The 22,789-nt window shown below is 38.5% G+C and overlaps 1 protein-coding gene across 27 annotated transcripts in view; it reads right to left on the bottom strand.

Annotated features, from left to right (window-relative positions):
* Positions 1-22,789, bottom strand: part of Adgrl3 (adhesion G protein-coupled receptor L3) — a 734,954-nt gene that overhangs the window by 231,828 nt on the left and 480,337 nt on the right. For all 27 annotated transcript variants that reach the window (XM_075942857.1, XM_075942861.1, XM_075942854.1 and 24 more), the window contains one exon: positions 14,009-14,089. In XM_075942857.1, the coding sequence (XP_075798972.1) occupies positions 14,009-14,089 (81 nt within the window). The remainder of the gene's footprint in view (positions 1-14,008; positions 14,090-22,789) is intronic.

Here is a 22,789-nt window from a genome sequence, read left to right on the forward strand (position 1 = left end):
ATATTAACCTTAACTTTGATTATGGCCAACTGATTTTTCATTATTCTTGTTCTAGTTCAGGTATCACATCACCTCATCTGAAAAGCATTTCTTGACCATCTGCCAGGCATATAAGAGTTATAGCAATAACAATAATTAATAATAACAAACTCAAGGATTTAAATCAATAATTCATCTATCACTCATTTTCATAAACACAAGGTCAAGTCAAAGAGGCTGAATTCTACTTTCTCTTGCTCACTATTTTGTTGTCTGATACTAGGGTACATCACACGTCATGCTGTAATGCCATCTTATAAAAATTAATTAGACTGAATTAAACTGTCTATATCAAAATATTATAGGAAGATTCTAGTTGCCAATGAGTCTTGAGGCATATGGCACAGAGCGACTGAGGTAGTAAACATGTGTCTTGAGATGCCTGTCCCCTACTCCTCTCATCCCCACACTTAAGACAGATTGGGGGTCATTCTATATTCAGACTTTCTGACACTTGTGAAGAAGTTCCTGCTGAACGCACCACAGCTTATGTGACGAAAAAGACTTTTCTGATGTTTTCTTTGTGTGACTTGGTAAGTTGCTTACTCAATAACTTAACTCTAACTCATTCATAAGAAAAATTAATCCAAAGAACTGTATAAACAAATATTCGCTGAAGATTAAATGGAAGTTAAGTTTTTCAGGTAAGCAAGAGACAAGTTGGTATGTAGTTTCCCATAAGACTAAGAAATAGTTTGGAGTTTTAGTGGGTAGTCATTCAGTAAGAAATAGATCTACTTGTTACATAAAATAGAAATTGTGTAATTATGTCTGTAGTGTTGGAGGAAGACAAGAATGTCTAGGTGGAAGCTTCACCTTAGCTCCCGCTCCTCCCATTCCAGACCCCACCCCCTCAGGAAACCCACCAAGGGTCATCTTCCCCAAAAGGTATTTAAAAACCTCTCCTCAGGAGTTTGTGCTTTCTCCTCGCTGGGACCACCTGGGAGTGTTTCACTCAGAATAAAACCTGGACTTTAATTCAGATAGATTGGCTAATTGCAATGGCAGAGTTACTCACTCCAAGGGCAATAATTTTAGTTATCATCTAAGTGTGACAGCCAGTGGCGTGGCGGTGGGAAGCCACTCTCACTCCCCTACTCCCGCCAAATCTTCATCATCCCTGACACAGAGGCTTCAGACTATAGCAATGGAATATTACTGAATTCAATTAAGCAGTATTTTGGTAGTACTGAACAAGTCGTAGAGTAATTTACTTCCAAAGGCAGAAAGTAATACAATCTTGAGAAAAGGGATTATTGGAAAATCTAAATTAGTATGGCTTTCAGTCACGTGGTCATCATATTAGGACATCAATATTGAATGTATGGGGTATTCACCCTAATTACTTTATTTAATATTGTCAAAGAGATCCTGGACTTAAAATTGCAGCAAAGGGAAGTTTGTTTCGATGGACTTATAAGAACTGTAAATTTTCACAGAAACCAGAGGTAGAACAGAGAAAAATACTTCTTGTTAAGAGAGCCAAGTACCTCTTAGGGTGAAGGAAAGCTGCCTGGGTATTAATGGACAAATAAAAACTAAAGCCAATTTTTCTTTTACAGAAATATCTTTCAACAGTTGTGAAGAAAATCATCATTTCCCTAATGCTGAATATGAATTTTTTTATTTCACATTTTACAAACCTTATTATTATTATTATTCTTTATTCAGTATTTAAATTGTTTTCCTGAAAGATTATATGCAAACTTATAAAACAGAAATAAAACCAAACCAAAACAAAATCCCTAGACCCTAAGTACAGCTAACTAATAAGAACTTCTAAGGCCATAGAACTTTTCCATAAATTATAGACAAATTGAATCCATAGAGGAAGCATTTGAGAATGAAAACACACACACATCACACACACACACACACACACACACACACACACACACACACACACACACCCCACTGTTAAAGACTTCATTCCGGCCCAAAGAAGTGATCTATAAAACTACAGATTCATCTTAGAACCGAAAGAACCAACAACAGAGTGTACGACTGTAAGTGACACTGAACAATGCAACAAAACACTTGTGTGAGGAATTAATAAATTCTGAGAATCAGATATTCAGGAACATGGACAATAACATTGCAAATGGAATTATACAGACTATAAAGAACCAAGCATAGTGGTGGTTTGAATGAGAATGGTTTCCATGGGGTCATATGTTCGAACACACGGCCCCAGTTTGGTGGAACTCTTTGTTGTAAGATCAGGGGGCATTGTTGGAGGAGATGTGTCACCGTTGTGGTCCCAAAAGACTCGCACCACTCCTCGTACGCACTCCTTGTCTTCCACCCCAACTCCTACTTACAGATCAAGATGTATGTTCTTGGTGCCTCTCCTGAGCCAGGACTGCCTGCCTGCTGCCGAGCTTCCTGCCACGACGGTCATGGGTTCTAACTCTCTGAACTGTCAGTCCTAAATTAAACGCTTTTTTATAAGTTGTCTTGGTGATGGTGCTTTGTCACAACAGTAGATAAGTATTGCCAATGGTCAGCAGGCAACTGTCCGACCCAGGCAGTGACATAATCAGTTTTCACTATACAGGTATAAATTTATTTTCTGGTGATTATGTCACATTAATGATTGTGGAGAAAGAGTATGGTAAAATGGAAAATAAGATACACTAGCACAAACAAATGGTAACTGCATATTAACTTATACATGACTGTAATGCATCAACAAAATGTGCTATCTGTTTTCAAATATTTGTTCCCCACCATGCTCATAATAAGAATAATAAAAATGGTAAAGGATTTTGTTATAAAATAAGAATGATGCCAGGAATGTTCAGATTCTTTCCTCCATTCCTGGAAAAAAATGTTTCATTAAGAAATACTTGTTACAGTGTATACTATGGGAAATAAAGCCACAGTTCATTTTGTATCTGTGTCAATATGCCCTGGAACATTTTGCACATGGTTAGGTTCCAATCAGGGTTAAAACACTTTCTCTAGCTTTATGAAGGTAAAAATTCTCCCCATATCTGTATTCTTTTCCTTTCTCCCTTCTTCTCTCCCCTCTCCTTCTCTCTCTCTCTCTCTCTCTCTCTCTCTCTCTCTCTCTCTCTCTCACACACACACACACACACACACACACACACATGCACACACTTGCTCCATTGGATTCACAAAAAATAAAAGAAACGATAATCAGCTTAGAGCAGAGAACACACGATGAGAGATCATATCAAATCCACTCAGGAAGATGGTATTTCCAGGAAACCAGAAAGAATGTCATGAATGACTGCATTTGGGTACTATGTACGAGATAAATATGTGGCTCAGTTTCAGTTTGAACATTACGTTTAAATTTGATTTACATAGATTAGGAGCTATTCCTAAGGTGTGCCACGTATTTTCTAACATTCCTGTAATCCTTGCTTCCACACCTTACACCTTTCCTACAATGTATGTAGCAAATTTTAGCTGTTACCATTTCTATTGAACATCAGTGCTTCATTGCATAGACCTGCATGTGTTTGGAGACTAGTTTTCCTTGAAAACAGAACAAAATGAGACAAAGAATTATAAGGCTCAGCACTGGCGGCCTCAATTCCTGGAGGGCTAGGCCAGGAACAGTCTTCAGGGACTAGGCACAGAGCTGTGGGGCAGGATGCTGGGAGAGGCAAATTTCGGGAAATGACCTGGCAATGGCTGCACAGGGATTGCTTTATCCTATTGACACTTGCGCATGAGCAGGAGATCCACTGAGGGACAACCACATCCAAGCCAGAATCATCACTGCTGAAGCTGGAGGAGAACAGCCGGAGCATCACAGTGTGCGCTTTCACTGGAGAGCCAGTGAGTACCAAAACTCTCATTCCATAAGCCAACACCCATGGAGCGTTTGGCCTAACTCCACTTTCCTTCTCACTGGGCTTATGCTGAGTCCAACACAAAAAGTTAAAAGCCTTCATTGGAAAAACTACCGGATCGCTTCTCTCTCTTTAGGGAATTTTCTCTATATATGAATTATAAGCCCCAAGAGTACTAAGATTTGTTTGTTGGTTTTTTTTTACCCAAGTGATAAAAATTAAGCTTCATATAACTTGTTTAGAGAGCACGTTATAAGCTTACAAACTTCTCATTCTGACAAAACGGAATAAAAATCTATTTTACCGTTATGTTTAGAATTTCATATCAAACATAACGCAAATTTAATCACAAATATGCAGTATGATGGCAGTGCACTAAAGACTATAAATACCATGGTGGTGTCAAATCTAAGGAAGTCACAGGATTATTTATTTATTTATTTATTTATTGGATTTCTGAGACAATAGGTTTATCTATGTAACAGTCCCGGCAATCCTGAAACTCACTCTCTAGACCAGGCTGGCCTCAAACTCAGATATCTGCCTGCTTCTGCCTCTCAAGTGCTGGGATTAAAGGCATGCGCCACCACTGCCTGGTATCTTAGCATATATTTGAGAATACATGAGACAATGTGCACTATTATTTTCTATACTTAGTTGAAGGTCCATACTAATAAAACAGGCTGAGTTTACCATTAGCGGTAAGCTATAGTATCCGCCTGACACTCACAGATGTTTATTGTGTACTTTCAACAGCTTTTGTAGATTTATTTACTTTATATGCATGATTGGTTTTCTTGAATATGCTTATGTAGTATATGTGCACCTGGTGCCCAGGGAGGTTAGAAGAGGGTGTCAAATTCCCAGGAATTGGAGCTGGAGATAGCTCCCTGAGGCAGCTGCTAATCAAACCTAGGTCCTCTGTAAGAACAAGTGCTCTTAACCACTGAGCTATCTCACAGCTTACTTTAAATGATATCACTGTCCCCAAAGAATATTGCGTGGGATTTAGAAGTGTATGAAAGAGTGTTAACATGGCTAGAGCGCTCAGACACGACCGTGGAACTCATAAGGCAAGTTTCATTTTATTTTCTTGAGAAAAAAAGTGAGGAAAGCTAAGAAATTTACGCCTCAATATATATTGTGTGCACACTGAAAAGCTAGGAGAGCATCATCATAGACTGTAAGAGAACAGGCCTAGAAACTCTTGAGTAAGAATGACAGATGTCACCTTCCAATTTTATTTTAATCAATCTGAAATGTTTTTACATTTCACTGGGTGATGCTGTGTGTTAACGACTCTAATCTGTGATGCTAAATCACTGGTGAAAGTCTATTTTTAATGGAGATGCACCAGGCAGCACCATCTGCTTATTTTGAACTTTAAAAAATATTTTCAGTGTGTGGATTTGCTCGATGTAATTCAATTCACACATGGAACTTAATGCTTGGCATTACTCTACTTCATTGATTATGCGCCCATTGAACCATGATTATATTCCTGAGTTTATTACAGCAAAAAAAAGTTTAAAAATAAACATTTTTGCAAATGCAAGTAAACCTTTTTAGATTTTACTCAGAATACAAGCCATAACTCAAATTTTAAAAATGCAAAAATTAGTGTATATTAGACCTCCTATTGAGATCCTACCTAAAGGAAAAGACACATTTCCCCACAGTTATACAACCAGTCACTCATCATCTTGGAAGGCAGAGTGAACTAAGTAGCTATTAACGTTCTTATAAATAAAAATATATCATTATTACTAATATTATAACCAGAAGACTTAGAAATCCATGTTTTTTTTTCTTGAAACTTGATGTGAATTAATTTAAGCACAGTTACTATTGATGTTGGTGAGGACAGGAGATATAAACCAGTTGGCGAGTTTAGGGATGGATACCTCAATTTGTGCCTGACTGGTAATGTTTCTAGCTCTGTCCTGGCCAAATACCAAACATTCCAGAAAGGGGGCGGTGGGGAGAGGGGGCGCTCCTTCCAGCTCTGGTTCTAGTTAGTTTTTTACGTAATAACCTCAGCGAACCCCACTGCTTGGTAGCTGAAAGTAGAAACCGTGCACCATTCAGATGCCTCTACATCTCACCCCGGTTTCGGTCCTACATCCGATAAGAGCTCCCAAACTCCCAGTGGAATGGTACCCCACATTTGGGGGAAAGTTCCACCGGGAACTCTACTCTCCCCTACCCCCCCCCTAAACTTCCACCGTTAAACCTGCAGTGGACTTCTCCCTATGACTCACTGGCCTATGGTTTTTTAATTATTCTTTGAATTCAAGACAGGAAATACGGAGCAACTGACTCGGGAAGGTTTGTGTGACCAAGAGCTTTTGGCATGCTAACTTTTTGTTTTACTTTTTGCACTCCCTACTAAGGTTGTCACCAAACTGTATAGAACGAAAGATCAACGAAACTTGAAAACAAAGGACCAACTGAAGAATGCATCCTGACTAGTATACTTGGATCTCTGATAACATAGGCGTCCGCTCCGGATCCCGACTGGGGCGGGCTTCTGCTCATCCTCACACAATCTCCTTGCCTGGATAATGCTCCCTGTCACAAGGACATATTCTGAGGAGTTAGGAGGCAAAATAAAGGTAGAAGACGGATTGTGGAGACCAGAAGAGGTCATCCTAGGCCTTGAACTGGAGCTTTGAGCGGCCATGTGAGCTGGGGGATGGAACCCACGGAACTCGGGTCCTCTAGCGCGTCGAACTGTTTCGGTCCAAGAACTGCAAGTCTTAATGAATCCTCCTGGGAACTACATTTACAAATCTGCCACAATGTGACCATGGCAGTATTTCTTTCTCTTTTTAATTGTATAAAGTTAGGGAATGTGTCTCAAAGGCATGCACTTATTTTCTGTGCAGAAATATATAATGCATTCCACTGAACTGACTACTAATTGTAACAAATGTTTTAATAATGAAAGGATTAAAAACAATAGTGCTTCTAGACAAAGCTATGTTTTTTAGAAGTCCTGATTAATGAGACGTATGTCAAGAAAAATTACTGTAATGTGAATGCTGATTCAGGAGCTTATTTTTATTAAGTAGTTTATAGTGAAGGCTGTGACTATTTTTTCTATTTATAGTGGCATCTCTGGTTAATTACCTTGTAATGTATTGTGACATTAATGCACTAGTAAGCTACAGGAATTTACACCCCTATTCAGTAATAAAAATCTGTAAATTGAAGAATGCACATAAAGTCATTGCAGACATAAATTATGTGACCAAATGCCATGTATGGTCACATTAGACTTCAAGAACAGAAACTCTCAAGTTTACTCATTAGTGGGTAAGTGTCACTGAATTTATATTCAATGGCCGCTTTACAGCCACGGAGAGTACAACATTTTACTGGAGAGTGTTTTGTAAGTTGTTGCACTATTTTCCTTTGGGCTCCTGGGAGCATAATGGGCATAATTCAACTGCACAGAATCAAAGAGAAACATCTGAAAAACAAGCAGAGGAATACCATAAAATACATTCTCAAACAAACGATAGTGCCCCGTACAGATGTTTGGAACCTATGGGTCAAACCCAAAGTTAGGCATCTGTAAACCAGAATGTAGAGAGGCAGGGCAATGTAAAGCAGATGTAGTTGCACATATATGTTTACAATATGGACACATAAACAAGGAAAAGTTTAAAACATAGGGTTTTCTTTTTGGGCGATCTACTTTGTTTTATTTGTGTAAATGAATATGTGTATGTTTGTGTGACTGTGTGTTGAGTGGGAAAAAAGCTTCCCCGGTTAATATTGTGAGTTACACTAGAATATTTTAAATGTTTTTATTTATATTATTATATTGGTAAACATCAGAAAATTCACTATGGTTTGTTACAAGAATATAGTCAATTGCATAAAATACAAAAAAATAATATCTAAAACAATAAGCAGTCCCTAATTTATTCTTTTGTATATTAAACAGGGAGACAGATCCTGCAAGGAAAAGAAAGAGAATAGTAAAGGGAACATCAAGAGATAGTTTTTCATGCCAGGTATGGTGGCGTACACCTTTAGTCCCAGCAATCCAGGCAGAGGCAGGCGGATCTCTGCTAATTTCAGGCCAGTGTGGTCTACAAAGCAAATTCCAGGACAGCTAGGGCTGGTATAGAGAGAAACCCTGTCTTGAAAACTCAAAAAGAAAAAAAAAAGATAGTTTCTAACTGACTAGCCAGTCTTAGTTTATCTATAGTTCAAAATAAATTGTCACGTAATCTCATTAAAATGTGGTAAATAGAATTCTACATATTCAAAAGTCTAACTTGCCATCTATAGTCAAAGAAACATCTATAACATGCAACAGAAATTTTCTCCTTTCCTCTTCTGTTGCCTTTCTCAACAAATATATGGATATGAATATGGGGAGAAACGCGTGCGTGTAATTTGAATGTGCATAAAATCAATATAAATACAACATGTATTTAAAAAATGGTCAGTGAATATAATGTCTGATAGCTGAGTGAAAACATTTTGACTCTGGAAAGTAATGGATACTTTTATGCCTTCTCGGTGTCATTTTTAATATCTGCCTTTGAATAAAATGTTAGCTAGTCTTTGAAAATGTACAAGCTTTTTGGGTAATAGGATTTTGATAATATCTCAACATCCTATCTAATGACAATGTCTCTTAAATTCTTTGTGTCGTATATGTGTATGCATCTGTATACAGGTATGTATTTTGTGCATCTGTGCGGAGGCTGGAGGTTGACATTGGACATTGTTCCCAATCCCACTCTCTCTTATTTCCTGAAGCAGAGTCTCTGAATTGAAACCAAGCTCCTGGTCTGACTAGCTGAGCTAACCAGGTCATTCTACAGATCCCCCATCACTGCCTTCTGGCAATGGAATTACATGCACATCACCCCACCTACCAGGTCTTCGAGTGGGTTCTGGGGATATTACTCCTCTTTACAGCCGTGAGGCCAGGGCTTTAGCCCATAATCACCTCTGCAGCCCCTAACTGTTCCTTCTTAGTCAAACAAACAAAAGTTGTTTCACACGAAGCAGCGACTATAAACACAAATAAAGGGTCTGTGGGTCAATTCATGTTGAAGCATGAGGAGCCATGAAGACAGTCATTCTCTGAGGGCAGTTCCCCTCCATGTTGCATGTTTACTGATGTCATCTTTATTTGGGTCCTGCGTAGGCAACTGTGATGAAGAAGATTCATGGGTATGGATACTTTGACTTTAAAGTTGGTGTTCTTTTAAAAAGTTATATAAAAATAAAATCTCTATACTGTCTGGGGTAAGTATTAAGGATTGGTAACTGTGGGAGACCATCATTCAGTCTTTACCAGCTCAAAAGCGCCCATCAATAGAGAGGAGATGTCATTTGAAATCCAAGTCTTTTTTTTTCTTTCATTTTTGAGACAGGGTTTCTCCGTAGCTTTTGGTTCTTGTCCTGGAACTAGCTCTTGTAGACCAGGCTGGCCTCGAACTCACAGAGATCCACCTGCCTCTGCCTCCCGAGTGCTGGGATTAAAGGTGTGCGCCACCACCGCCTGGCTTGAAATCCAGGTCTTAACAATGGCTACCTACTTTCCTGAGAATTTCTCAAGGTCTGGTATGAGGCAGGTCCTTAATATGTATTTTTTCATTCTAATAACCCTGCCAGACTAGCCTGGTATCATGGCATTGCAATGAACTCAAACAGCAGTAACAGCTATATATTATGCAGGGTTCACCAAACGCTGGACACTGCTCCATGTCCTCACTATTCACAGACACTTTAAATTCCACCTTCAGGTTTGTGAGGTGGTTGAGGACACTCAAATCAAAAGGCCCAAAACCTCCAAATCAAACATTTTCAGAGCCTTTCTGAATTCATTTTATTTTCATATGTTTTCTTTTTCAAATTTCTCACACTCCTTTTCTTCATGTATCCAGGTTTCTTTGAACTGTAACTCCTCCATGATAAGACGTAATTGACTTCTGCTCTCTGAAGTCTGAGGTGGGCTATGTGACTTGCTATGACAAGTGAGACATTAGGCAAACCTGACTTAAGTAGCGGCTCAACCTCAAGCTAGGCTTCCTATTACTGGGGCCCCATTCTGCCACGACAGCAAAGGTGCTGGACCAGACTGAAGAGCAACAGGAGAGGCATTAGGTCACTTCCTATATGACAGCAAGGCATTTGTTAAAACATGTTTGACCTATGCCCTGACAAAACCAGCTGGACTGCTGACAACTGAGCATTTAGCCACATCAGCACAAAGTCTTGTCAACCAACTCTCAGAGCGATAGTATGTCTGCTGTCTAGATTTATAAGGTTTTGGAGTATGTTCTTTATTCATTTCAGTCATGCCTTCTGATTTTCAGCACAAGGTTTTCCTGTGTAGCCCTGGCTGTCCAGAAACTCACTTGCTACACCAGGGTGGCCTCAAACTCACAGAGATGCATTTGCCCATTTGCCTCTGCTTTCTGAGGGGCTGGGATTAAAGGCATGTGCCACCATGCCCATCCAGCCATGACTTTTTTGTGCTTTTGTTTTGTTTTTCTAAACAGGGTTTCTCTCTGTAGCCTTCACCATCCTGGAACTACCTGTGCAGACCAGGTAGGTCTTGTACTCACAGAGATTCGCCTGCTTCTTCCTCAGGTGTGCTGAAATTAAAGGCATGCACCACCACCATCCAGCCCAGCTATGACTTGCAAATGCTCTTTCTCAAATTATACTGGGATCATATCTAAATAATGGGAGTATGATAAAGTACTCAACTTGTATAAACAGTTCTTCAGTCTTGGAAAGAACAGTATTTGAATAATTAGCATGTATAAATCAATGTATCAATTCAAACTTATGCCTATTCTTTATGCGATATTTCGTCATTATCAGTAGTCATCTCAATCACTCTGTGTTACCATATCAAAATATTTGACACTGATTTTAGAGCCCATGGGTGTGGATCCGATTCACCTTGATCAAAGGTCAGAGAGTGATGGAGGAAGGTCATTGGCTAATAAAGGAACTGCCTTGGCCCATTTCATTGGTTAGAAGATAGGTGGGAGGAGTAAACAGAACAGAACGCTGGGAGGAAGAGAAAGTGAGGTCAGACTCGACAGCTCTCCTCTCGGGAGCAGACACCTCCGAGAGAGACGCCATGCTCCCGGCTCCTGGGCAGAGGCACGTGATGAAGCAAGCCGCCAGGTCAAACATGCTGAATCTTTCCCGGTAAGACCAGTGCTCACAGATTATTAGAGATGGGTTGATTGGGATATCAGAATTAGCCAGTAAGGGCTAGAGCTAAGGGCCAAGCAGTGATTAAAAGAATACAGTGTCTGTGTAATTATTTCGGGGCATAAGCTAGCCAAGCAGGAGGCTGGGGTGTTGGGGACGCAGCCCCGCCGCCCCTATTACTACAAGAGAGTACAAACCTATTCCTGCTCCTTCAATTATATGACAGGAGGTTTGATCCAGGGTGTGGTTGCCTATAGGATGCCTTTCCTAAGGTGTGGTTGATGTATGTTTTGCCTAAACAACAGAATACATAATGCAGGATATAGTTACTTGATGCTTCAGATATTGAAGAGGTAATTGCTCTATTTATTCTTTGTAATCAGTGTAATGCAGTTTTTGGCTTTCCCCACCCCCGGCCCCTTTTGGATTGGGGTATATAAAGCATATGGGAAATAAACATGGAAAAATTCAGTATTCACTGGGTTCTTCTCCCGACTCTGCTCTGTGTCTCTGTCTTTTTCTTTTGTATCCCTGTTTTTTTTTGCCTAATATTTCTAATCCACACACCCCTACCCTGGAACGTATGAACCCATTGAGCCTGGACTCTAACAAACTGGGTAATTTTAAAAGAAGATAAATATATTTTCCTCCAATTTCAAGAAGCTCGGGAATCCAAGAGGCTTTCCGACTCAGGAGAATTTTGTTCTCCCTCTCTAAGATGATCACTCTCACACTTCACAGTAGGAGCACGACAAAGCAACTGGGCACCTGAACAGTCTCTTCCCTTTTGATGCTAACATCCACACCTGTGAGCGCAGAGGCCCTCCCTTAGAACTGCTGCACTGAGGGTTAAATTTCAACATAAAATCTGGAAAGGGTACAAACACTCAAGCTACATGAGCCGTCAGTCAACACAGCAATCTCAGAGGTGCTTTTGCTCCATCCGTGTGCCAGTCATCCAGATACCACACCTCCGGTATGTTTCAGGTCCTCTCATCACTGCTGGCATAATGCCAGAGAAGCACACCATCATCTTTCAACTAGGGGAGTTGCCTTCCTTTGCCAACTTCTTCCCCAATCACCTTATCATCTACCCTAATGCCAGAGTGGGTATCTTTGTTTCCAGCCAGAACTGATAATATGATACATCCTTCATTTGGGAGGAAACACCCCAAAAGAACCTTTCCCCAGGACAAATTACAAACCTTATGATAAAGAATATGGAGTTCTTTAAAAGCTGTCATATTTCATCATTCTAATCTTCCCTTCCAGCACGTTCTCTTAAAAACGACAAAAACAACTCATAGTTTCTGTGTTGGTTCATTGTGCTTTTTCTCCACGGGAGTCCCTTATGTACTCTGGAACTTGGTCTCTTGTAAAACAGAAAAGTATTTTCAGAAGTGTTTACTCTATTGCTTTTCACTGTTGGTCACTTCAACAGAAATCACTGGAGTGCTTTCAACTGTGTACTAAGCTCATCCCAGTGGCTGGGAAACAATAATTACAACACTCTGTCCTCCAGGAGCACAAAGATAGGGGAGGAAAGCATGCCCACTGGCCAATCAAATACAATGTCTTAGGGGAAATAACCTGGGGAATCATGGGGTGATTGTGCATGGAATGCCTCTTTGTAGGTCAAGGGACGCTGCCAGACAGGTGGGAAAGTGCAGCCCTCCTATCCAGCAGAATTCTACATGATGCACAGGAGATAACAGACTGCCAGAAGGAACTGCTCAAACAGAAGACAACCTTAAAAAACTCATACCTACTGGTTTTTGTTAAGCCTTTGATGATTTTGATACAAAAAAACACCATATACTTAAAAACAAAATATTAACCCTGGCATAGTTGTTAGCTGTAAAACTGGAAAGTATGACTGTGGAACATTATGTTTGTACACAATGAAGTATTTTGAATAGTAGGGACTAGAAATTTTTTTTGTTTCTTTAAAAACAGAAAAATGAATTCTATATTTACATATTAAGCTAATTAATGTTATCTTTCACTTTTTATTGTGTATGAGCAATAAAAATATTTTCAAATGAGTTTTCTTGGCATCCAGGAAAAATAGTTTTAATCTACATGATTTTATAAATCAATAATAATACAGACATTTCAAAGACTTTAAAAATTATTCATAAAAAAATACGACTTTCCAAGGAAAATTTCTTTCACTGTGACTTTGATTATAACATTGCAAACAAGAATTCACTAATAAAAACATTTGATGATAGAAAGATAAATCCGAGCAATAATCTGGTGACCTTTCATTCTAAATAGGTGATGTGGGATTCCCTTCTGTATGCTGTGAATATGTTTTATTACCATTAGTTAGTAAGGAAGCTGCTTTGGCCTAATGCAGGGCAGAAGATAGCGAGGTGAGAAATGCAAGTAGAGAGACAGAGAGAAAGAAAGCAGAGTCAGGGAGAAGCCAGCAGCCATCGGAGAAATACGTCGTCAGAGTACTACAAGTAAGGCACGGGGGACATGGCGATACACGATTATTAGAAATGGGTTGATTAATATGTAGAGCTAGCCACTAAGAAACCTGAGCTAATAGGCCAAATAGTTTGTAATTAATATTAAGCCTTCAAATGAGTATTTTATAATTTACTGTAGGACCAGTGGGCTGGAGAGAAACGAATCCGGCAGGACTGGCGGGACAGAGAAAAGTCTCCAGATACAACAGGGATTCAAACAGCCCTCTATTTAAATGCCTCCAGGTACCTAGGTTTTGAAACGATTGATTCATCTAATTCTTTAAACAATATATCATACCGTTTTAGTAAGTTAGATTTTCTGAGTTGTTATTCACACATTAGTTTTCTTCATTTCTAAACAGGTACTGGAGGTATGTTATAACAACCTCCAGTTTCATTAATTAACCTTACTCTGCACTGAATACTGGTTCTTCTCCCTTAATCAAGAAAACTTACCTCTAACAGGGGGTCGTTCTAGGTCAGAGTCAAGGTGAATAGGTGGAGAGATGTAGGAAACTTGTCCATGATGCACTGGCCCTGTGAACACAAAAGGAAATATTAAGACATCGTAGGAACCATGATATGGCTCGGTGAAGAAAGGAACCTGTTATGGATCCCTAGGCCATTATTATGGAAGGAGAGAGATGACCCCTACAAGCTGTCCTCAACTTCTAGCCTTAAGACTAATGGCCTGAATGTTCATGCACACGCACACGTGCATACAGAAACACAAATAAATAATACAAAAATACACATTATAGCTGTCTTTTATTTTAAAAATTTTAGGATTTTCTATCATTTTTTTATTCCACACAGAAAAAAAAATAGCCACTGTAGATTATAAAACAATTTTCTTAAACATAAACCAAACCTCACCCAATTAAATTGATTTTTCTTTCTAACCAAGATAGATCTATAGATCTTTTAAAATGATTTATATTCTTCTTTACGGGTTGCCCTCTCTCTTCCTTTTCTTTCTGTCTCTGTCTCTGTCTCTGTCTCTCTCTCTCTCTGTCTATCTCTTTATCCCAGACAAGCTCTTGTGAGACCCAGGCTGACTTTTAAAACTGCAATGTAGTCAGGAATGACTTACATATATTTATCAAGTGCTGGGACTGTGTGTGTGTGTGTGTGTGTGTGTGTGTGTGTGTGTGTGTGCGCGCGCGTGTGTGTGTGTGTGTTTGTTGCATGCATGTGTTTAATATTTAATTTGCTTTTTATTGAAATTGAAGATGATTGTGGATCTGTAAACTCGGTGTTAAGAAAAAAATAAAACCCTCAGAAACATAAATATGTCTTTCTGAATACTTTAAAGTTATTAAGAATAAAGAGACTTTCAGTGCTCTGTCTTCTGGCTCCAGTATTGTTGGCACCATCAGCTGCACTAATTTCGCTGTCCATCAGTGTTAAACAATTTTCAGACTAACACTCCATGTACGAGTAATATCTGGATGGCACTTAGGGTGCTGGAACCCTGACAAACATGTTTTTCCTTAAGGCATTTCTTCCATAGTTGGAAGGGAAATCTATTTTAATCCGCTGGTTGTAACTTGATAGAAAAGGAAGAACTAGCCAGAATTCGAACAGCAAGAAGGTAGGTTCTTTTTCTGTTCTTGGAAAGCATTCTACACCCTCACATATTTCCTTTTAACATACTTTTTCTTATAAATAAAAAATACAAATGTTGATTTAAAAACTAAAATGATCATTTTTTTAAAAAAGTTCAGTTGCCTAGTCGGCAACATAGTGCAATCATGTCCCCCATCAACCCATCAAGAAACACAAAAAAGAAGAAAGACTGACGTAAATTAAAGAAAAATTACAATGCTCAAAGTAGCCATCATTTTTACTGATGATCCAAGAAGCCATTAGGATTCTGAAGCAAGAACGAGTAATTACTGAGTCATTTCTTTTTCTGAAGCTACTTCATACAAAGAAGATTTGGGCAGAGGTGGAGAAGCCACCACTCTCTTTGTACATGGGAATACGTAGTTATACTTTACGCATTTACTATAGCAATTTACAGGGTTGTTAATCTCTTTTCCTAAACAAGGAAAGTTAATGATACATAGATTATGATAACAGTTAGAGTAACCTTCCCGTTTCAAGTAATATTCGGCTTGTAATAAACGCCACTGATTCCTCTTACGAGGCACATTTCAAATAATTAATATGGCTCCCTGTTGATACGAGCTGCTGTTGCTCACAGTATTTTTGCCACTAACAGTAGCGATGGTGGAGCTGATGTAAGGTCCACCGTTCCTCAGAATGGTAACTAAGAATATTGCAAATCCACTGGCCCTGTTCCAGTGGAATACTTAAAGCACCATTATAAAGGGAATATATTACCAGTTGTGCAGTTACCAGTCTGGGCTTAATATGGTTTATTAAAAAGTTCAGACTAGCTAACCTAGAAAACTACCTGTTCAGATACACTGCTCAGTTGACTCTAGCAACATTTCTTTGTTTCTTAAAACCCTGTATCATTAAATGATGAGTCTGTTTCAAAGTCTAATTCTTGCAAATAACAGTAATATATCATTTACTTGATATTTACCCCCAATAATCTCACTGTATGAAGTAATATTGATTTCACGTCTGTTATTGGACCATACTTGATTACCATATTGGATAATAGCTAACAGGCAGCCACATGTAAACAGCCATCACTATGCAGACTATATGCAACATGCATGTGTACATATTTTAAAAACAAAACAAAAAACCATAAAGAATTAGGCAACTTTGTGACGAACCTGCAAGGCTAGAAGCGTTTGGATCAAATTGTAATGTTTTAATTCAATCTTTCCTCAAAGAAAGTCTCAGTCCACTAAAACCTTGGAAACCATGAACTGATTTTAGAAAGACTGAATCTTTGTAACTGTCATTCTTATATTTAGCATGACAAAAAATAGGTAGCTCATAATTTGATTCTCTTCTGGGCCTATTAGCCCAGAAGAGTACACGGAACACCTATGGACCCCGAGACAAGGACTATCGCAGGCAGGTTTGCCATCACATTCTTTCCCTCTCCTGGGAGAAATCTAGTAAACTGCAAGATGGAATGTGTCAGGAAAAGCCATACTGGCTGGGAACAACAGTCTCAGAAAGGGGGAGATGACAAAGAAGTACTGATCAGCTAACTGAGAGTTTGGACTCGGAGAACGGATACTAGAAATTAAGATGAGGGAGGCTGGCCAATTTGTTAGCATTAATCATGTAATCTGAATTGATTTTTATTGCACTTTGGATCAGCGGCAGTGACATATCTCCACAAAGATACACAGAAATACAGTGTCTTTTCACTTGTGTGTGGCTAAGATTCACCAGAACATGGAAAGCACAACTTGCAGTTTGAAATGTCACAGCTGCCTCTACAACGCTCTCTCCTTTCCGCTAAGAATTATTTCAAGAGGTCTGGAGAGATGCCTCGGTGTTTAAAAGGACTGAATGCTTTTCCAGAGTGTCAGGGTTTGATTCTCAGCAACCCACAGCAGCTGACAATGGTTGGTAACGCCAGTTCCAGGGGATCCCAGATCCTCTAACGGCCTCGGCCATTTCACATATGGAGCACACAGACATACCTAAAGTCAAAGTATCCATGTGCATAAATTGTGTTAAAATCTCTATCTCAAAAAAGGACAATTTAATAATTATTTAAAAATACAGTTAAAACAGTTAATAAACGTGACAATATTGAAAACATAGCCAGTACTTTTACCTTCTGAGCTATCTCTTATAGACCAATGAGAACTTCAGGGAGAAAAGTGCTAGTCTGTTTTGAGGGTTTGTTTGTTTGTTTTTGTGAATACCAATCTGATGTTCTCAACTGCTTATTAAGGAGAGGAAAGAGGGAGAGAGAGAGAGAGAGAGAGAGAGAGAGAGAGAGAGAGAGAGAGAGAGAGAGAGAGAGAGAGATTTTTTTTTGCATTGATAGAAACTGTGGTACCTGAGCAGTAGGAAACCCAAAGAATCTGAAAGCATTCAGTCCCTCTAAAGAAGATAATGTCTGCCAGTATATGGTCAAAAAGCCCTAAAATAAGAGAAGGTAAAAAGTCTAGGACCAAAACACCTAAGATTCAGCATCTTGTTAATCCATGAGTTCCGCAATACAAATTTCAGCATATTACTGAAGAAACGACACATTGAGAAAAATAAGGAGGAGGCTGCATAACATGCCAGTCTTTCCAAGAGAATGATTATTTTAAGCCAAAGATACCTGAGAATCAATACATGTGGAATACTACTCTGTCCATCTCCCTATCTAGCTAAAGCAAAGTATGCATTTCCATTTAAAGTACCAGTGGAGAAGACAGACCATTTTCATGGAATGTGGAAGTATCTATATCAAAATGAGATTGTACATCAGATTTCACTAAGTCAAAAATTCAGTTAATTCTCCCACACATTTCATAGTCTGTTGCCCAAAGCAAATCATGTCTTGAAGGTCAAAGTCTCTGCCTTTGTTAAAAGGACACAGAAGTCTTAAATATATTTAAATAATAATAAAGATCTGTGTTACCTGCCTTTAATCTGTCTTTTGTTAGGTTACTTCCCAAACTAAAAAACCTAAGTAAAAAAAAAAATAGAGGAAAGTTTTCCTTCTGGCAAAGATGATTGACAAGAGCAAAATTAGAGATCAGTTTCTAAATTCATTTTCATTCAAATATACTTGAGGTCAAATGATAAATTAAAATGGATATATATGTGTGTGTGTTTCATGTCTATATAAATATGAAATGTTGAGATTTAATTCATGTTCTATAAAGTTTACTCAAGATCCACAATTCAATATTTTAGTAGAATGTATTAACAGAATTGTATAACTCACCCCTGTAATTAATTATAGACCAATTTTCACACCACAAAAATAGAAACTCTAGTTTCATTGGCCCACCCTTCTGATTTCTTCTCAATTTATCTATACTCTAAGCAATCACTCAACTAATTTTTTTCTCTATAGATCAGCTTATTTTGAAGTCTTGTTATAATGAAACTACATGTCTCCCCTTGCTATCAGCTTTTGTCACTCAGCACACATATTCAAAACTCATTTATGTTGTAGGATAAATCATTACTTTATTCCTTTTTCTCATCATTTAACATCCATTCTATATTTTGTGTTATGCAATCATCATTTGATGGGCACTTCAGATTATTTTCCCATTCTGACTATCATGAACACTGCCATTAGGACCTTGCAGGTTGATCTTTTTGCATGCATTCTTCTTACACAGTTACCTGGGAGGTGGATTACTGCATCTTACAGTAATTCCTGACATACCTACATATTTCTGAGGAACTGCTAGACTGATTTCAAAAGATACTCTCATTTTGTTTTCCACAGAAAGGAAGCATTTGTTGCACTATGGTGACATTTTGTTTTGTTTTGTTTCCTTTTAAGATGACAGAACAGTAAATTCAGGGCTGGCCAGATTTTGAAATAATTCCATTTACAATGGCTGAAACCAGAAAATAAGCAGTCCCTTCAGGTTGATGTCAAAAAAAATAAAATAGGAAATCTGGACCTGGAGTTGTGGAGTTCATGCCCACTCTGAGGGTACAAGAAGACACTCTTGTAAACAGGAACTCACAAAATAAGAAAGAAGAATAAGATGTTTTGAAATAAAAATCCAAGCTATTCTGTGCTTGGTATGCCAAAAATGCAGCAGTCTGGTCCACAGAGCTCAGAGTTGTAGCGAAACTTTCCCACAGGCTACTGTGAATTCTAAAAAAGTACTATTTTTCTCTTTTCAAGTTTCATTTAATTTCTATTCATTGAAGAACCCCAAGCAATTTCTACTAGAGTTCAAATATAGAAAGGATTGACCAGCTTTCAGTAAGGGAAAGGCTCTCTCTCTCTCTCTCTCTCTCTCTCTCTCTCTCTCTCTCTCTCTCACTGCTTTCTAATACCTCACTTGCACATCTGAGCGAGGAAAGACGTTTAGAGAACAGTAGAATTCGGAGAGAGAAAGGCATTTAATAGCTTATAACTCAAACCCACATTTTAGGATGAAGAGATTGACAGCTGGAGAAGCTGAAGGGTTTTTCAAATGGCAAGTCCGAGTGGTTGTCATCGGGGTGATGCTAGAGACAGCGAGAAAGGATCCTGCAGCATCCTAATTTTGCTACCTGGGAAGCCTGGTCCAGGAAGACATTGTTTTCTAGGTGTGTGGGGCATGCCTTTTCAGAAGGGTTGAGGCACTCAGAGGTAGGGAACTATTTCTTTATGAAAATATGTATTTGTTTTCTTCACGTAGAGGCAGATAAGGGATAAGATCATACTTCTGGTCACAGGGTTCCTATGTTAGCATGCAGATTCTGCTGCTCCCTAGGTAAATAAGTCAACAAACAAGGCACCAGGACCCCATTCTCCTCATTTGTATGATGAGTTAGTAAAGGCACTGACCTCGGAGGTTATTCTGAACATTAAATGAATCTGTAAATACGGAATAATTAGAACAGTGTTTGGTACAAAGTTAAGTATTTAGCAATGTTTAGCTATTTTAATTACAGATTCATTCTTTCATTAATAATTCATCAGCCACAGGTACATTTTAAAGTGTTTTGCATTTATCACGCAATAAAGTGAGTGCTAATTCATATCCTTAAGTAGATGGAGAAAATGTAAGCAATAAACATAATTACATAAACTGTATTATGGGTTCGAGAGGCTAAGGGTAACAAGAAAAACTTAGAATAGGGTGCATGGAGTTCAAGTGGGGAAGAGACAGGCTTTAACTTTTCACAGCATGCTAAGAGAAGACCTAATTTAGCTGTCCTGACAGCATCTGAAGCACTGGAGAAGTGACTTTGATGAAAAAATGAGAAAAGATAAAAAGAGGCGGGGGAGCAGGATGTCTCAGCGGGAAAACGCCCTGCCTGGAAACCTACCATCTATGCTGGAACCCAGATAATGTCGGAAGAGAACTCCAAAGAGCTCTCCTCTGACCCCCACATGTCTACAGACTGTAATACAGATTTTAAAAAAGATTAAAAGAAAATTAAAGATTCAAATTTCATTTAATTCTATTTCATTGAATTAATCAGCCTGTATGTTGGAAAATCAAACCCGGAGCCTTGAATGCTGTGTTAATCTCCTTTCTCTAGCTATAATAAATAACTGAGGTGACTGTTTTAATAAGGAATCAATGCTTATTTTAATCACAGAAATATCAGCCCATGACATTTGGTTCCTTTTGAGCCTGTTACAGGGCATCAGATTATGGTAGACACGGAATGGTGGACTGTGTCCACCTCCTTATTGCCTTGAAATAAGAGATAAGGGCTGAGTAGCCAGTGTTCTCACCTTCTCTGATAAACTCACAGCCACTTAACTTTCTTCTATCTCATGGTTCTACCACCTCCCAGAATTTGCTCAGGTTATTGAGTGAGATTAAAGCAGGCAGGCTTTGGGTGACATGTCACAATCAAACCTTAGTACCAGGTAAGCATTCGATCACTTAGCAGTAAGACCACACTTCACTCTGTATTTAATGATGAAAATTTATGCTACCGAAAAGGTTGGTATGAGATGTTTTTTTTCTGTGCCAATTCAAAATGTACATTATAAAAATAATATTGTCACCATGGACTCACGGATTTAAAAAAAAGCAAACATAAAATATAGAAAGAAATAATTTGGGAAATGGACTTAATGTTCCTTTTGAAGTGAAATCATTCTTTACCATTACAAAGTCTCCAATGGTTTCTCCATTTACACTACCTCTCAACTCAGTTTTTTCTTAATTTTTTGCACAGTATTTAAGACAAGTTTCATAATTTGTTGCCTTTTGATAAATTTTATGCTAATATATTTACTTAAATTTTAAAATTTCAATTTATTATTTCCCCAGGATACACACACGTGCGGGCGAACACACACACACACACACACACACACACACACACACACACAATTTCCCATTTAACTAAAATGAAATATGGAACATTTTTGTTCCAAGAGTCCTTGATTTTATTCTTTTTTGCTTTGAGAAGTTTTAGCATTAGTGTAAGTCATATTCCTTTGCTTTTCTTCAATAAAGACTTGATGTGAGAATAATAGTTCCACAAGCAAAAATATTTAAGAATGGCATATTTGGCATATGTAATTTTCCTTCAGTTTATGTTTTCAAACAACTCTGAAAGAAGCTTAACTTTCTCACTAAAGTGCTTGATTCCTGTTGAAAATGATCTTCACTCCAGATTTAAAACCTACCAAAAGTCAACGAGTATTTTGTGTTTGGGGAAAACTTAGAACTTCTTTTCTTTTCTTTTCTTTTCTTCATATTCTACTCTAAGTATAAAATAGGGCATTGTTAAGATAAAGTTGTAGGTAATAAGGGTAGCACCCATCAAAAGCAACTCGTAGAAGAGATCTTAACGATGCCAATTTGATACCTTCTGATTCTGATTTCTTTTCTCCCCTTCGACACACTATACAGACTTGTTTTAATATTTGTCTTTATATGTAAGAGTGTGTGCCTGCATGTGTTATGTGTGCCATGTCTGTGCTGATGCCTGCAGAATCCAGAGGGCTTTAGAGCTCCTGGAACCAGGGTTATAGGTAGTCCTGAGTTTCCTGATATTGGTGCTTGTAACCAAAATCATGTCCAATCCAGCCTCTTCATGCAGCTTATTAATCGGACATATAATTGTGAATTTAGCAATACATCAAGGAGCAGAGAAACAACTAAATGTTTGATTTACTGAGAGCTTATGTCGCCGATACTGTAAAAGTAACTAATAGATTTTTCTCTGGTGGACAGTTCAGTATTTCTAGACATATAGGGATCAGGTGGTATTATCTACAGCAAAGGTCTAAGTCAAGGATGGTGGTAGTATAGAGGAAGTTTGTGGTGATGTATATAGACAGAAAGCAGGAAGAAAATGAAAGTCATAGGACTAGGTAGGACAAAAGCAAGAGAACCCAGGTGGACCTGTCACCAGTAGATGGCTGTCAAACAATAAATCATTCAAAAATTCATTGAAAAACTAGCCAACAATGAATGCCTGACATCCAGCTTCTGGAATGGTCAACTGAAGGCCTTTAATGATTTGTTTTCTGTGGTGGTTTGGACAAGAATGACCTGCAGAGGCTTATATACTTGAGCAGTTAGTCTTTAGGGGGTGGCACTACTTTAGAATGATTAGGAGGTGTGGCCTTGTTGGAGAGGTGGGTCTCTGGGGATGAACTTTGAGGTTTCAAAAGTCCAATCCAGGCTCACTGTCCCTCTC

This window comes from Microtus pennsylvanicus, chromosome 12 (assembly GCF_037038515.1).
Source record: "Microtus pennsylvanicus isolate mMicPen1 chromosome 12, mMicPen1.hap1, whole genome shotgun sequence".
Lineage (NCBI taxonomy): Eukaryota > Metazoa > Chordata > Mammalia > Rodentia > Cricetidae > Microtus > Microtus pennsylvanicus.